This window comes from Heteronotia binoei, chromosome 2, assembly GCF_032191835.1.
Source record: "Heteronotia binoei isolate CCM8104 ecotype False Entrance Well chromosome 2, APGP_CSIRO_Hbin_v1, whole genome shotgun sequence".
NCBI classification, from domain to species: domain Eukaryota; kingdom Metazoa; phylum Chordata; class Lepidosauria; order Squamata; family Gekkonidae; genus Heteronotia; species Heteronotia binoei.
The window spans coordinates 195540035-195557272 of NC_083224.1; the positions used below are offsets into that span (position 1 = coordinate 195540035).

Genomic DNA, 17238 nt, shown 5'->3' on the forward strand with positions numbered 1-17238 from the left:
TAGACAGACACGCAGACAAGATGCTGGGTGCAGGCAGACATGGACAGAAAGTTATGTTGACGGGCAGACGGTTGCAGGAGGAGAGGAAGAAGGGCTAAATAGATAGATAAATGTAAAGGTAGTCCCCTGTGCAAGGACCGAGTTTTTACCAACTCATGGGATGAAGTCACATCACGTTTTCTTGGCAGACGGGCTAAATAGATAGAGGTATTTATTTAGTTAGTTTTTACCGCGCCCTGTCCGCAAGCAGACTCAGGGCGGCTAACCGTCAGTCAGAACACAATTTAAAATTACGATTTAAAGCAATAAAATTAACAATTAAAATTATCAAGGTAAAGGTAGTTCCCCCCTGTGCAAGCACCGAGTCATTACTGACGCATGAGGTAAAGTCACATCACCACGTTTTCTTGGCAGGAAGTCTAAAAAGATAGATAAAGGTATTTATTTATTTATTTTTCTATCCCACCCTCTCCGCAAGCAGACTCAGGGCGGCTAACAGTCAGAACACAATTTAAAATTACAATTTAAAACAATAAAATTAACAATTAACAAGGTAAAGGTAGTCCCCTATGCAAGCACCGTCGTTACCTCCTCATGGGGTGAAGTCACATCACCACGTTTTCTTGGCAGAAAAGCTAAATAGATAGGTAAAGGTAAAGGTAGTCCCCTGTGCAAGCACCGAGTCCTTACTGACTCATGGAGTGAAATCACATCGCGACATTTTCTTGGCAGACGTTATACCAGGTGGTTTGACATTGCCTTCCCCAGTCATCTGCATTTTACCCACTTCAAGTTTTGCAAGAAGTGCTTACAGGAAGGGCACCTGCAGTCTCAGCAATAAAGCTGCCATTCCATTAGTTTTATTATAATCATCAGCCCAAAGGAAGCTTGGGAATTGTAGTATTTTCTGTAAGAAGTTCTGGAGAAAATTCCAGCCAGGCTATTTTTGTAGCAGGAACTTCTTTGCGTATTAAGCCCACACACCTTTGATATAGACAATCCTCCAAGAGCTTACAGGGCTCTTCTTACAGGGCCTACTGTAAGCTCCAGTAGGATTGGCTACATTAGTGTTGTGTGGCCTAATATGCAAAGGAGCTCCTGCTACAAGAAAGCCCTGACTGGAGCCACTGTTGCCCCATCTCTTTCTTTTCCTCCTCCTCTGTGTAGTTTTAATTGCCATGCTCAAGGGTGGAATTCTAGCAGGGGCTCCTTTGCATATTAGGCCACACCCCCTGATGTAGCCAATCCTCCAAGAGCTTACAAGGCTCTTTTTTGTAAGCTCTTGGAGGATTGGCTACATCAGGGGTGTGTGGCCTAATATGCAAAGGAGCTCCTGCTGGAATTCCATCCCTGCACCCATCTAAGTACTAGCCAGGACCGACCATGCTTAGCTTCTGAGGTTCGACAAATTCAGACTAGCTTTGGCCATCCGGGTCAGGGTCCAAGCAGGGTTCCATTCTGCAGGGATTTTCATCAATGCACATCCACATAATTGGAGTCGTTGGCCATTTTTTCCAGCAAGGTTCTAGTGCTTTTCATAGCTCTACAGGAGACAGAAAGCCAAGGACTGAAACTGCCCCTCTAGTGCTGCAGATCCAGGCCTCAGATTCAGCGGGAGCTCACAGGAGCACAGCTCCTGAACCTTTCTGACAGTTCCCCCTCTTCTTCCTCACCTACCTTGTCCACTGAATAGGAGGTGCAGCTGCATAACAATCCCTGGATTAGAAGAGTGGGCAGCCAACCAGCCACCAGGGGCTTTGCCACACACCCAGCAGCTCTCATTAACCCCTGGAGAAGCCCGCACCACCCTTTCTCTACTTCTTATGTGATTCTGGGCAGTGGGTGGCTTGCTGGCCTTTTGACTGAGGGCGGGTGCAGGAGAGCCCCATGCCAGTGAGGCCTGCTTGGGCTGGCTGGATCTCTAGCCAGCCGAAGCAGGCCTTGCTCGCCTGGGGCTCTCCCTTCTTGCATCAGGTTGCTTTTGGCTGGGGTGGGCGGCATATGCTAACGAGTTTCACTAATGAGCTCCACCACCAACCCCTGTGCAGATCCTTGGTGGAGGAAATTCTGCCTGCCCAGTTTTGGATGGTTGTGTACCCTCCCCGCCCCCGATCCCAGACATGCCCGTCCCTGTCCCATTAAGTGTCTGTTTGAAGAGCTGGCTTGCGTTTGTCTTCTCTTGTATCTCTCCAACCGCTCAACCCCTGCCCTTCTTCCCCGTTTCTTGAGTTGGCCGAATGTAATCTTGTTTTGTTTTGTTTTTAGAATGCACCTGCCATCTTTTTTTTCCCCCGTTCCAATTTTCTTTTGGCTCCAAAGCGACCCCTCCTGGGTGCTTCTTTATCCCATTTTTCAGTTGTTCATCATTTCCACCAACTTTGCTCCGTCCACCTTGCAGCATGAGTGCAGGTAAGCAAAGCTCTCCCTTTACCGGATCATCTGTAGTTTCTTGCAAGGTTAGCAAGGCATGATAATTCAATGAAAATTCAAGTCGCTTCCAGTGTTTGGAAGAGAAATTCTCCTTGGGCCTTGAAGTCAGCAATTACACGAGACCTTATTTGCACAGCACAACCCTCTCTCTCGGCTTGGCTTCGTGAACGAAGATTTAAGAAGGGTGCAATAGTCCACGTCTGCTGCAGGCTCGCTGGTGGCTGACAAGACCAATGCGGGACAGGCAGGTCTGGCCACAGTGGCTGCAGGGAAAAGTCTGATTTAGGGTTGGTGCTGTAGCAATGCGATTCTTCCTCAATCTCCTTTTGTCCTCAAGACCAGCTATGCGTGCGTTCTCAAAGGAAGAGACAGCCTGGTGGATGGTGTGCCTCCATGCTTTGCGATCTGAGGCTAGGTCAGACCACTGGTGATGGTTGATGCGACAGGTGCCAAGGGATTTCTTCAAGGAGTCCTTGTACCTCTTCTTTGGTGCCCCTCTATTTCGATGGCCGGTGGAGAGTTCACCATACAGGGCAATCTTGGGAAGGCAGTGGTTTTCCATCCTAGAAATGTGCCCTGCCCAGCGCAGCTGCGTCTTCAGCAGCAGTGCCTCGATGCTGGTAACCTCCGCCCGCTTGAGGACTTCAGTGTTGGTTACAAAGTCATTCCAGTGGATGTTGAGGATGGTGCGAAGGCAGCGCTGATGAAAGCGCTCGAGGAGTCGCAGGTGATGACGGTATAAAACCCACAGCACAACCAGTGTGTTGAGAATCCTCCATAAGGTAGACAGGTCCTAGGCCATATAGGGCTGGATGAACTCAGCAATGATCAGGTCTACTCATTTGAGGCCCCATCTTGGAGTCCTGGATGCGGAAGTTCCATCAGCACAAGAACTAATGTCAGTAATTTCTGTCTTTCAGGCCCGAGGTGAAGGATCCGGAGAATCCAAATCTCTGTGGTTTAAAGGCGGGTGAGTAACAGATCTTGGGCACACTTCTAACTGCAAATCTCTTAGACAGATATTAGGTTCCTGGAATAATCTAAGCCACTGATTGGAAGCTGTATTTTTTAAAACAGGGGTGTATGCAACACCTGTTTATTTTCTCCTGAAGCAGTTAATAAATAATAAAGTTATCGATGTTAGAAAATAACGGATCTGAAACCAATTTGCAACAGAGGTATGTTTCTGAGAACATCTGTGGATTTTAAAATGTACTCTCACACCGATTCCCCCCTAGCCTTATGCTGCTCTCACTCTCCTCTTCTTGGTGGGACTTCCGTCGGACTTCATACTATCTGCCCCGGGGCTGCAACTCGCTCTGCCTCTTTTGTGCAGCAAACGAGATCCTCCAAAAACCAGTTTCTGTTTGCCGCGTGAAAAAGATGCCAGTTGCAACCCCAGGGCAGATAGTGTGAAATCCGACGAAAACCATGGCGGAAAGGAGGAGCGGGGGAACGGCATAAGGCTTGTGGGAAATTGGTCTCATTTAGAAAAGTATTTGACAGGCTCTGTTAGCCAGGGCTTTCTTTATAGCAGGAACTCCTTTGCATATTAAGCCACACACCCCTGATGCAGCCAATCTTCCAAGAGCTTACAGAGCTCTTAGTACAGGGCCTACTGTAAGCTTGGGGGATTGGCTAAATCAGGGGTGTGTGGCCTAATATGCATAGGAGTTCCTGCTACAAAAAAAGCCCTGCATACAGGAGGGGTGAGGCTGAATTCTTCAAGCAGCCTAGTTCAGTGTGAATAGCCTCGCTGGGATTTAATTTCTCCAGAGCCTTTTTTGTAGCAGGAACTCCTTTGCATATTAGGCCACACACCCCTGATGTAGCCAAATCTTCCTGGAGCTTACTGGGCTCTTCTTACAGGACGTACTGTGAGCTCTTGGAGGACTGGCTGCATCAGGAGTGTGTGGCCTAATTTGCAAAGGAGTTCCTGCTACAAAAAAAGCCCTGCATTTCCCCCTAGCGAGAAACAAACTCGTTGCACCGGTTTCTTTTCCTCGTGCTGCGTTTTCCCTATTAAAATTAACACACCTTTCCCACATCAGTGGTAGATCAATAACATATCGCTGCCAACAAGATGGCGTATGAGAAACCACAGACTCATCAATGACACCAACAGCGAATGAGTAGCGATATCCAGAATCGAAAAGAAATGAAAAATTTCCCCAGTAGCTCATCCCCGGTGGACAAAAACAGGTTCTGTCGGTTCTTATTGTTTTCTAACCTTAGGTTTGCCAAGTCCCCTGTGGCTTCCGGCAGGGGACTTCTTTGTACACGCGGCACAATGACGTCACCCAGAAGTGACGTCATTGTGCCGACAATGCTGCGCGCTGGCCGCTCTAGGCATTTCCAGGGAAACTCTATAGCGTGATGATGTCACCTGGAAGTGACATCGTGCCGGCAATGCCGTGCGCCAGCCGCTCTATGGTTTTCCCAGACGCTCTAGAATTTGGGTACCTGTTATACCATTGAGTTTTCCCTCCCACATTGCTAGAGCATCCGAAGAAATCATAGAGTTTTCCTGGAAATGCCTAGAGCGGCTGACACACGGCATTGTCATCGCAATGATGTCACTTCCAGGTGACGTCATCACACCAGTGACGTCAGGGGAGGTTCCCCCTGCCGGCCTAATGTGGGCCAGGGGGTTGGGAACCTCCAGAGCGGGGGGAACCCCGTCTGGCCCAGGGGCTTGGCAGCTTTACAAAACCTGCTTGACTGGAAAGAATAGTGGAGCATTTCCACACCTGCCCGTCAACACTCTTCCAACTCCCTTTTATATAATTGTTCGCTATTTTAGCTTCAGAATGACTCTCAACAGATCCCTTTAATCACAAAGGGAGCAGTTACGCAGATGAAGAATCCAGGCCTTCCTGTGAATATTGGGAATAATGGTCTATCAGGGTGGTCACTCTTGGCTACAAATGCCCCTACTCTGGGGCCTCCGTCAATTGTCCATTTCTGCATCTCATTGCCTTTTCTAGTCTCCTCTTTCCCTGTCCTGGTCATATTTCCCTCTCCTTTTTCCTCCATCTCTCCCTACTTCTATGCTAAATTCGAATTCTGTGCTGTCTGACTTTTTTGTGTCTCTTTTTCTAGGCCTGGAGGAGGGTTGATCATAATTGATAGCATGCCCGATATACGCAAGAGAAAACCCATTCCCCTAGTTAGCGATTTGGTGAGGTTTTTCTCCCTAACGTTTTCTTCTCTCTTTGGCAGCTGTTGGCTTTCTCTGTTATGGACTGCAGGATCTTTTGCTCTGGAGCTGGGCGAATGGAAGAAGGGCTGCCAATTATAGAGATGTATAGAAATTGAGGTGGCCTCCAGTCTTTCAGTACAGCAGCGCGCAGGATTCCCATTGAACGTTTCCAAATTTGGTTCTAAGGGGCCTTTAATTTTAAAGAGGGTGGAATAAAAATGCTGAGGTCATTTTTAGACACTTTTCAAAAATTAAGTACCAGGAGGATAAAACTTGGCCAAGTTCAGTACTTTGGTTTCTGAGAGCTGGTGTCATATAGGTAAAAGTAGTCCCCTGTGCAAGCACCATGTCATTACCGACCCATGTGGGGACGACACATCGTGACATTTTCTTGGCAAACTTTTTTACGGGGTGGTTTGCCATTGCCTTCCCCAGTCATTTACACTTTACCCCCAGCAAGCTGGGGACTCCTTTTACTGACCTCGGAAGGATGGAAGGCTGAGTCAACCTTGAGCTGGCTACCTCAGGGGTGTCAAACTCGTTTGTTACGAGGGCTGGATCCAACATAAATGAGACCTTGTTGGGCTGGGCCATGCGTGTCATAAAATGTAATGCCAAGTAGTGGAGATATAAACTTTATAAAGGACAGCCAATAAAAGAAAGAGAGGCTTGGCTCAATAGTTCAGTGTGTGATTATGAGAGCCTGGTAAAGCAAGCTATCCCTTCCCCCGCCCTTCCTCCCCAAGGGAGGAGCCTCAGTCAATGGAGGAAACAGAGGTTTTGTTCTGTAGTCCTGTGCGATTGAGCAAGCCTGGCAAAGCAAGCTGTGATGTAGAAGGAAGCAAGACAGAAGGAGAGGAATTAGAAAACAGCCAGTTGCTTGGGGGCCTGATAGGAGCCCTCCAGGGACCTGATTTGGCCCCCCCCCCGGGCCACATGTTTGACACTCCTGGGCTACCTGAGCCCTGTTTCCACCGGGATCGAACTCAGGTCATGAGCAGAGCTTGGACTGCAGTACTGCAGCTTACCACTCTGCACCACGGGGCTCCTACAGTGTGATATAACAGCATATCTAATCCTGCAATTTCTAGATCAAATCAAGCCTAAACTCTACCTTTAAAAGCTAAAAAGTCAGGCTCAACTCAGTTTCCTTTCAAAAGCTGCAAGGGAGGTTATTTCTAAAGCCTGCGGGGCGGGGGGTGCTGATTTGGCTGGGGACAACACATGGGGATGGAGAAGGGCTCCTGTTTTCTCTCTCGCATTGTTTTCGCAGGCCAAAGCAGCCCCGTGGGAGTCCCTTCTGACCACCAGAGAATTCCGCCAGACGATTCCCCAAACTTTCAACAAACCACAATTATCAGAATTCTTTGGGGGGATCTCATGTAGCTACAAACCAGTCTGAAACCAATGTGATTTGGAGCAGAGCTGGCTTCTTTGTTCACCATATCACACCTGCTCTCAGATTCATTATTATTGTTGTTGCTGCTGTTACGAGGATGGTTATTGAAAATAATAACGACTATTTAAAGTTAGGACTTTGAATTTAAGCATCCATAAGGGTGACATTTAAGAAGGGGAAATGAGCACAAAGTAATTTTTATTTTTTCCAAGCCGATAGTTCTGAAAGGAAATTGCTTTGGTCCCACCCCCCCGGTTTCCACTTGAGAACAGTTGGGTAGGACGGGGGCCCTGTCTTCCATTCCGATGGCTCCAGCGTGCCACATCTCATGGGACTGGCTCTGCTTTGCTTAGCTAATATGGCTTGTTTCTTTTCTGTTGTTGTTTTTTTCCCTCTCTATGATGGCTGTTTTGGCTGGGTACTCCCTCAGGGGTGCGGCGGTCAAGTTCCTGCGCTGCATTGACAGCATGCCAGACATTAAGCCGGGACGTAAATCTCTTCCTCTAGTGATCAGCGATCTGGTGAGAACGCGGTTAAAGAGAGAGCACCCTACGGATCCCCTTTTCCCTGAACACCCCAATCCCGCCCACCCTCTTGAGAGTTCAACCGGATTAGCGCTGGCCTGGTACAGAGGAGTCTAAGGCAAGGACTCCAAGGGTGGAATTCTAGCAGGAGCTCCTTTGCATATTGCATATTATTGGAAGCTCTTGGGGGATTGACTATATCAGGGGTATGTGGCCTAATATGCAAAGGAGCTCCTGCTAGAATTCCACTCCTGAAGGACCCTATCTCGACAGAAGGATCCTCTGTTGGCGGAGCTTTTGTGGGTTACATAATGGAATTCTTCTTCTCTGTTTTGGTAAAGAGTTTCCTGTAAATCAGGGGTGGCCAAACTTGCTTAATGTAAGAGCCGCATAGAATAAAGGTCAGATGTCTGAGAGGCACAAGACATGAATGTTAGTTGTCTGAGAGCGGGAGGGAGGGAGAGAGGGAGAGAAAGGGAAGGAAGGAAGAAAAGAAGGGAGGGAGGGAAAGGGAGGGAAGGAAAGAAGGGAGGGAGGAAGGGAAAGGGAGGGAAGGATGGATGGAAGGAAGGAAGGAAATAGATTGGGAGGGAGATGTGAAAGGAAAACAACTTTAACTTTAAAAGTAGTGGCTTGGCTTGGGGAAGTGATTTAAAGAGACAAATACCTTCTCCGAGCCAGCCAGTGGGGCAATGGAGGCTTCAAGAGCCACATAGTATGTGTGAAAGAGCAACATGTGGTTCCGAGCCACAGTTTGGCCACCCTGCCATAGATCTTCCCTGTCCCAAGTTCAAGACTGATAGGTCTTCCCTGCTCCAAGTTCATTTTCCTTGCTTGTAAATTCCTCTTTCTTCCAGGAGGAGGGTTTCTGTTGCACACTTAGATATAAATCCCTCACTTCTGCAGGCGTGTACTGCATACCCTGCAGTTGTGGACAAGTTTACATTGGGACCACACAACAACTTAGCATCCAGACAAGACTAAAAGAACATGAAAGACACTGTAGACTTGGCCAACCTGAAAGATCAGCAGTGGCTGAACATAGCCTAACTCAAACAGGACACAGTATCTTATTCCAAGACAGTGTAACACTGGACAACACATCCAATGACCATGTTAGATTACACAGAGAAGCCACTGAAATCCAGAAACATAAAACACAATTTCAACAGGAAGGCTGAAAATTTAAAAATGAATAGGGCATGGCTTCCAGTCCTGAAAAACACAAAATGCCCTACAGTTTACAACAGCACTACAGATAAGATTAGAATTTCAATCCCATCCATATACAAAAGAACCTCCTCAGGAAAGCCCCTCCATTAGCATGTCACAGCCCAGGAAGCTCCTACAAAACAGCTTACAACAGCACTTCAGATAAAATTAGAATTTCAATAGCCAATCCATATACAAAAGAACCTCCTCAGGAAAACTCCTCCATTAGCATGTCACAGTCCAGGAAGCTCCTACAAAACAGCTTACAACAGCAGTACAGATAAAATTAGAATTTCAATAGCCAATCAATATACAAAAGAACCTCCTCAGGAAAGCTCCTCCATTAGCATGTCACAGCCCAGGAAGCTCCCACAAGATAATGACTCAGCCCCGCCCCACCAGCCTGAGTCGATATAAATTACGCGCCTACCACCCTCTTCACAATTTGACCCAGAGAGAACTCCAGTTTTCTGAGTTACACCTCTGAGGATGCCAGTCACAGTTGCTGGCGAAATGTCAGGTCTCACAATGCCAAGATCATGGCCACACAGCCCAGAAAATCTACAACAGCCAATAAATCTTGTTAGTTCTTAAGATGCTGTTGTACCCTCTGCTGTATTTTGTTTTCAAGGAGGCAGTCCACCTGTATGTAGGAAATGAGCTTGTCGGGGTAAAAGTTAGACTACCGGGGCTTTTTTGTAGCAGGATTTCATTTACATATTAGGCCACACCCCTCTGATGTAGCCCATCCTCCAAGAGCTTACAGGGCTCTTCTTACAGGGCCTACCGTAAGCTCCAGGAGGATTGGCTACATCAGGGGGGTGCAGTCTAGTATGCAAAGAAATTTCTGCTACAAAAAAGCCCTGTAGATTACATTTCAAGGGTTGCCAGCCTCCAGGGGAAGCCTGGAGATACTGCTGATATCCAGAGATCAATTTCCTTGGAGAAAATGGTTATTTTGGAGGGTGGACTCTGTGCCCATTATGCCTTGCTGTGGACCTTCTCCTCCTCTTCTCTCTGGCTTCCAACCCCAAATCTCTAGTAATTTCCCAACGAGGAGTTGGCATTTCTCTTCCACAGCCGGTTGCCGCATACTAAGATCTGTGCTCCCAGAGTTGTAAACCCATCCCAAGGCCTGCCTTTGGTGGATCACGGGATCCATCCAAGAATCAGAAACAGGGTTTCCTTCTGTTCCGCCTGGGGAGGTGGATGCAGGGGTGGAATTCTAGCAGGGGCTCCTTTGCATATTAGGCCCCACCCCCCTGATGTAGCCAATCCTCCAAGAGCTCACGAGGCTCTTTTTTGGCTCCATCAGGGGGTGTGGCCTAATATGCAAAGGAGCACCTGCTAGAATTCCACCCCTGGATAGGTGGATGCACTCTCCAGGAATCCTGAATCAGGTCGCTCTTCTTTTCGGTTGGCTCGCAAGACATTTCGGGATTGGTTGGCTGTTTGCGTAAGGTGCTGTCGCTTTAACGGAAACAGAATCCCTGTCCACCGAAGGGCATCAGTCTGTCTTCCTCCAGCTTTGTTTTCCCCTCCACCCGCCGGATGAAAGTATACCTTCCAAAGCACAGCTGTCACATACCCTACCAACCTTCCCCTGCTTGCTTCCTTGGTCTGTAACCCTTCTTCAGTACTGCACCGACTTTGCAGAGACCGTAGTCTGAGGACAGTAAAACAACAGGCCCCAGTGAAGGTTGTTTTTATTTTAAAAAAGGATTTAGCCAATCAACAGGCAGTTATTTAGATAACTTAGATTCCGCCCTTTATATTCCAAGAGCCAGTTTGGTGTAGTGGTTAAGTGCGCGGACTCTTATCTGGGAGAACCGGGTTTGATTCTCCACTCCTCCACTTGCACCGGCTAGAATGGCCTTGGGTCAGTCATAGCTCTCTTATCTGGGAGAACCAGGTTTGATTCCCCCCTCCTCCACTTGCAGCTGCTGGAATGGCCTTGGGTCAGCCAGAGCTCTCTTATCTGGGAGAACCGAGTTTGATTCTCCACTCCTCCACTTGCACCGGCTAGAATGGCCTTGGGTCAGCCATAGCTCTGGCAGAGGTTGTCCTTGAAAGGGCAGCTGCCGTGAGAGCCCTCTCAGCCCCACCCACCTCACAGGGTGTCTGTTGTGGGGGAGGAAGGGAACAGAGATTGTAGGCCGCTCTGAGACTTTGTCCTTGAAAGGGCAGCTTCTGGGAGAGCTCTCTCAGCCCCACCCACCTCACAGGGTGTCTGTTATGGGGGGAGAAGAGAAAGGAGATTGTAAGCCGCTCTGAGTTTCTGATTCAGAGAGAAGGGCGGGGTATAAATCTGCAGTTCTTCTTTCCCGGATGGGCTCAGGGTGGATAGCAACATTTTAAAGCAGTAAAACAACAAGTGAACAGTAAAACAACAGGCTCTTCTTTTTTAATCTCTTGGAAGATTGGCTACATCAGTGGGGTGTGGCCTAATATGCAAAGGAGCTCCTGCTAGAATTCTACCCCTGCATGGAAAAATTGTAATGAAAGAACCCAGCAAGTTGTAATCTGTGAGATCTCTGCCGTGGTCTACCCAGGGCTAGGAATCTTAGCAGTGAAGCCAGGGATAGGACAGAGAAACTGATTTTGAGTGTAATTTGCGGTGCCAGTTCTCCCAGCTGTGCCAGATGTTTTGGGCGTGTCTCTCCTGGAGGTCCCTTTGCTTCTTTGTCTCTCACTCCCTGCCTGTAACAGCTGGACCTTTCTGTGTTCTGCTTCCGTCCCTTCCCTTTGATACAGCTGCCTGTTTCTGCTCCCCCACCCTCTGTCTGACTCTCCTGTCGGGGGGGGGGGGGTGGATGCTGATGCCTCTGTCTTTTGTGTGGGTATCGGGATTTGGGAGGTGTGGAGGGTGACGGTTTAAATGTGCATCTTAAAAGTTGTGCTTTCTGTGTGCAGGGGTGGGGCTGGGGTGATTGGGATTCTTTTCTTGAAAGACTGTGTTATCTACGGGGTTGTTCCACGGAGAAGGATGCCTCCAGTCTCAGAAGGGCTTGCAGTGTTCCCTGTGGAGAAACTGGGTTGGCGGGGAGGTAGGTTGGAGGGGGACACATTTAGGCCTTTAGTAGGGTTGCCAAGTCCAATTCAAGAAATATCTGGGGACTTTGGGGGTGGAGCCAGGAGACTTTGGGGGTGGAGCCAAGATCAAGGCTGTGACAAGCATCATTGAACTCCAAAGGGAGTTCTGGCCATCACATTTAAAGGGACGGCACACCTTTTCAATTCCTTCCTTCCATAGGAAATAATGAAGGGTAGGGGCACCTTTTTGGGGGGCTCATAGAATTGGACCCCCTGGCCCAATCTTTTTGAAACTTGGGGGGTACTTTGGGGAGAGGCACTAGATGCTATACTGAAAATGTGGTGCCTCTACCCCAAAAAACAGCCCCCCCAGAGCCCCAGATACCTGCGGATCAATTCTCCATGATTTTCTATGGGAATAAATCTCCATAGGGAATAATAGAGTTTCCAGCAGACATTTCCCTCCCCTCCCCGTGCTTTCTGATGACCCCGAAGCGGGGGGAGGGCCTCAAAACCGGGGGATCCCCTGCCCCCACCTGGGGATTGGCAACCCTAGCCTTTAGGTGCTTGCAGTCTGCCCCACTTTTGACCCCCCAGCAGCCCTCTAGAGCAGGGGTGTCGAACTCATTTGTTATGAGGGCCAGATCTTATTGGGCTCGGCCATGTGTGTCATAAAATGTAATGCCAGGTAGTGAGAATATAAACTTTATAAAGGATACAGACCCAATTACAGATTTTAAAAAACATGCTTACAATATTAGCAGTCTTAAAGCTGCTTTCTTTGTTCCGCGGGATCCAGGGAACTGGGCAAAGGAAGCTCTGGCTCTTCCCTTCCTTCCCCAGGGGATCAGGAAGGGGAGGAGCCTCAGCCAATAGAAGGAAGAGAGGCTTGGCTCAGTAGCTCTGCTGTGCGATTGAGAGAGCCTGGCAAAGAAAACCGTTCCTCCTCCACTTCCTCCCCAAGGGAGGAGCCTCAACCAATGGAGAAAATAGAGACTTTGCTCTGTAGCTCCTGTGCAGTAGAGCAAGCCTGGCAAAGCAAGCTGTGATGCAGAAGGAAGCAAGAGAGAGGGAGAAGGAAGCAGACGACAGCCAGTTGCTCGGGGGCCTGATAGGAGCCTTCTGGGGGCCTGATTCGGCCCTGGGCCACATGTTTGACACCCCTGCCCTGAAGTTATGACCAGCAAATAGAGGTGTGCAGGAAGACTTTCCGCCAACCTTCATGCAAACCATATTACAGGGGTGACCAACGGTAGCTCTCCAGATGGTTTTTGCCTACAACTCCCATCAGCCCCAGCCATTGGCCATGCTGGCTGGGACTGATGGGAGTTGTAGGCAAAAAACATCTGGAGAGCTGCCGTTGGCCACCCCTGGCATAATGCATAAGCTCATAGTGTTTGCATATAGAAGCTGTAGCGTACAGACAAGTGAGGGTTCTACACCTATGCAACTCTGCCTAGAGGGCATGATTGATTGTTCTGCATAGATGACATCCACCTGGACGTCGGAAGGCAGTCACCCTCCTGTTCCCTTCCTTCCATGTGTTCATTGTATACAAATATTTGTCCAGGGGTGGAATTCTAGCAGGAGCTCCTTTGCATATTAGGCCACACACACCTGATGTAGCCAATCCTCCAAGAACTTACAAGACTCTTTTTTCTAAGCTCTTGAAGGATTGGCTGCATCAGGGGTGTGTGGCTTAATATGCAAAGGAGCTCTTGCTAGAATTCCATCCCTGTAAATTTGCCATCTCTAGAGGACTTCCTTCCACTCCAAGAATTCCCCAGTTCAGGGCTTTTTTTTTTGCATTAGGAACTCCTTTGCATATTAGGCCACACTCCCCTGATGTAACCAGTCCTCCTGGAGCTTATAGCAGGCCCTGCACTAAAAGCCTTGTAAGCTCTTGGAGGATTGGCTACATCAGGGGTGTGTGGCCTAATATACAAAGGCGTTCCTGCTACAAAAAAAAAAAGCCCTGCCCTAGGTGAAGTGGAGAGATTCATCCCCACAAGACCAAGCCAGGTTAGAAAGAAGAAGGCATTGGGGTGCCCTCACACTTGAGACTCTGCACAAATTCAGGAGCTGTGCCCCCCCCCCCTTAGTCCGCTGGCGTTTTCACAGGTTGTCCTTGACAGGTCAGGGAGGAGACCAAGGCTAGAGATTCAGAGAACCTCCAAGGGAAGGGGGGACTCGATAGTGACCAGAGAGCCATGGAGATCCTAGGTACATTGACTCAATGTATGAGAGCGGGAGCATAAGCACGCTGGGGGCAAACGGCAAAAGCCCAGAGGTGGCAGAGGTGGGATCAGGCCTGCCTACTTTGGCAGTGCCTCCTCTTCTTCCACCGCCGGTAGCGGCTACTGTTGGCAACCAGCCACTTTTGGCTTTCCTGCTTGAGAATGCAGTGAGAGTCACAGGATCCACAGTCATCACCTGCCTATCTGCTGTTATCTGCTGTGTCTGGAAGGAGGAGGAAACACTGGGCATCACCTTGCCATACGTCCCCACATCAAGAATGGGCACCATATGAAAGGTAGATTGGTGTTTAAAGCCAGCCCCTTTTTTTCCCTTATAAAGAAAGGTCCTTCACATGTTGTGGAAGTTGCCCAGGCTAAAGCTTTGGAGGATCGCCAAGGGAACCAAAACACCCTACCTATAAACCAGCCATTGAGTGGTTCATTCTTGGGCAGTTAATGTCGATGAGAATGTTATAAAAAGCCTAAAAAGAGAGGAATGCGGTTCCTAATCCCTTTATATATCCAGAAGCAAGGTACAGTTCAGCTGAATCTTCGGTGGTTTTAGCACCTTTCTTGTCGTAGGAGAAGTTAGGAAGGAAAGCCTCGTCTTCCAATTTCCCCAGAAGGCTGATTCTTAACTGGTTTTCCTTTTCTTCCCAATCTCACTCGTTCTTGGCTGCCCCGACATTTGACAGGCCATGGTGAGTATCGCCCTTTTTTTTCCTCGTTATTTCGATTCCGGGTTCGCGATTCTTCCTCATGGGCTTTAAAGGTGCATCCAAGCTAGAATTTGGCTATGGTCTTGCTACGAGGCTGAACTATTGAACTGGAAGCCCGAGAAGCCAGTGGATCTGACATTAGCCAGGTGGCTGTTGGAGTCCCAGGACAGAAGGTGGCCAATACCCTCATGATCCTTTCCAGAAGCATCTGGCCATCAATGGAGGGATGGTGGCTGAGTGGTAGAGCATCTGCTTGGTTAGCAGAAGGTCTCAGGTTCAATCCCCGGCATCTCCAACTGAAAAGGGTCCAGGCAATAGGAGATGGAGATGCAGGGACGGTGGCTCAGTGGTAGAGCATCTGCTTGGGAAGCAGAAGGTCCCAGGTTCAATCCCTGGCATCTCCAACTCAAAAGGGTCCAGGCAGTAGGTGATGGAGGGATGGTGGCTCAGTAGTAGAGCATCTGCTCGGGAAGCAGAAGGGCCCAGGTTCAATCCCCGGCATCTCCAACTCAGAAGGGTCCAAGCAGTAGGTGATGGAGATGGAGGGACGGTAGCTCAGTGGTAGAGCATCTGCTTGGGAAGCAGAAGGTCCCAGGTTCAATCCCCGGCATCTCCAACTCAAAAGGGTCCAGGCAGTAGGTGATGGAGATGGAGGGACGGTGGCTCAGTGGTAGAGCATCTGCTTGGTAAGCAGAAGGTCCCAGGTTCAATCCCTGGCATCTCCAACTCAAAAGGGTCCAGGGTGATGGAGATGGAGGGACGGTAGCTCAGTGGTAGAGCATCTGCTTGGGAAGCAGAAGGTCCCAGGTTCAATCCCTGGCATCTCCAACTCAAAAGGGTCCAGGGTGATGGAGATGGAGGGACGGTAGCTCAGTGGTAGAGCATCTGCTTGGTAAGCAGAAGGTCCCAGGTTCAATCCCCGGAATCTCCAACTCAAAAGGGCCCAGGCAGTAGGTGATGGAGATGGAGGGGCGGTAGCTCAGTGGTAGAGCATCTGCTTGGTTAGCAGAAGGTCTCAGGTTCAATCCCCGGCATCTCCAACTCAAAAGGGTCCAGGCAGTAGGTGATGGAGATGGAGGGATGGTGGCTGAGTGGTAGAGCATCTGCTTGGGAAGCGGAAGGTCCCAGGTTCAATCCCTGGCATCTCCAACTGAAAAGGGTCCAGGCAATAGGAGATGGAGATGCAGGGACGGTGGCTCAGTGGTAGAGCATTTGCTTGGGAAGCAGAAGGTCCCAGGTTCAATCCCCGGCATCTCCAACTCAAAAGGGTCCAGGGTGATGGAGATGGAGGGACGGTAGCTCAGTGGTAGAGCATCTGCTTGGGAAGCAGAAGGTCCCAGGTTCAATCCCCGGCATCTCCAACTCAAAAGGGCCCAGGCAGTAGGTGATGGAGATGGAGGGACGGTAGCTCAGTGGTAGAGCATCTGCTTGGTTAGCAGAAGGTCTCAGGTTCAATCCCCGGCATCTCCAACTCAAAAGGGTCCAGGCAGTAGGTGATGGAGATGGAGGGATGGTGGCTGAGTGGTAGAGCATCTGCTTGGTTAGTAGAAGGTCTCAGGTTCAATCCCTGGCATCTCCAACTGAAAAGGGTCCAGGCAATAGGAGATGGAGATGCAGGGATGGTGGCTCAGTGGTAGAGCATCTGCTTGGGAAGCAGAAGGTCCCAGGTTCAATCCCTGGCATCTCCAACTCAAAAGGGTCCAGGGTGATGGAGATGGAGGGATGGTAGCTCAGTGGTAGAGCATCTGCTTGGTTAGCAGAAGGTCTCAGGTTCAATCCCCGGCATCTCCAACTCAAAAGGGTCCAGGCAGTAGGTGATGGAGATGGAGGGACGGTGGCTCAGTGGTAGAGCATCTGCTTGGGAAGCAGGAGGTCCCAGGTTCAATCCCCGGCATCTCCAACTCAAAAGGGTCCAGGCAAGTAGGCACGAAAAACCTCAGCTTGAGACCCTGGAGAGCCGCTTCCAGTCTGAGTAGAAAATACTGACTTTGATGGACCAAGAGGGGTCTGATTCAGTATAAGGCAGCTTCATATGTTCAAATGCTAATTTTAAAAAAGATTTCTGATCTAGAGTAGACCTTGGTCCAGTCCCACAAGGGTTTTCATACATTTCTGTGGAGGATGAATCCATCAGTGGCTATAAATGAGGCTAGCGTAACAGAACCTCTGTGTATAGGAGCAGTATACCTTGGCAACAGAAAGTCTTCATGCCATGCTCATGGACTTCCAAGGTGGGCACTACTTGAAACAAAAAGGCACTTCTTGAAACAGAAAGGCACTACCAGGTGGGAACTACTTGAAACAGAAAGGCAGACTAGATGGTGTTTTGGTCTTTTTCAGCAGGGCCCCCTTTTGTATTCTGCAAACCCCTTGTTTGTTCCCTAGGGCCAGTCACAGATTTGAGAAACCTTAGTTGATTCCTCAGGTGTGCTTTAATCAGTTAATCAACCGATTAATTGGGGGAATCAACCTATATTTGCAT

The 17238-nt window shown here is 49.1% G+C and overlaps 1 protein-coding gene across 1 annotated transcript in view; it reads left to right on the forward strand.

Annotated features, from left to right (window-relative positions):
• UNC13A (unc-13 homolog A) overlaps positions 1-17238 on the forward strand; it is a 230988-nt gene that overhangs the window by 86644 nt on the left and 127106 nt on the right. The window contains exons 12-14 of the mRNA XM_060233129.1: positions 3351-3400; positions 5533-5611; positions 14733-14738. Coding sequence (XP_060089112.1) covers positions 3351-3400; positions 5533-5611; positions 14733-14738 — 135 coding nt within the window. The remainder of the gene's footprint in view (positions 1-3350; positions 3401-5532; positions 5612-14732; positions 14739-17238) is intronic.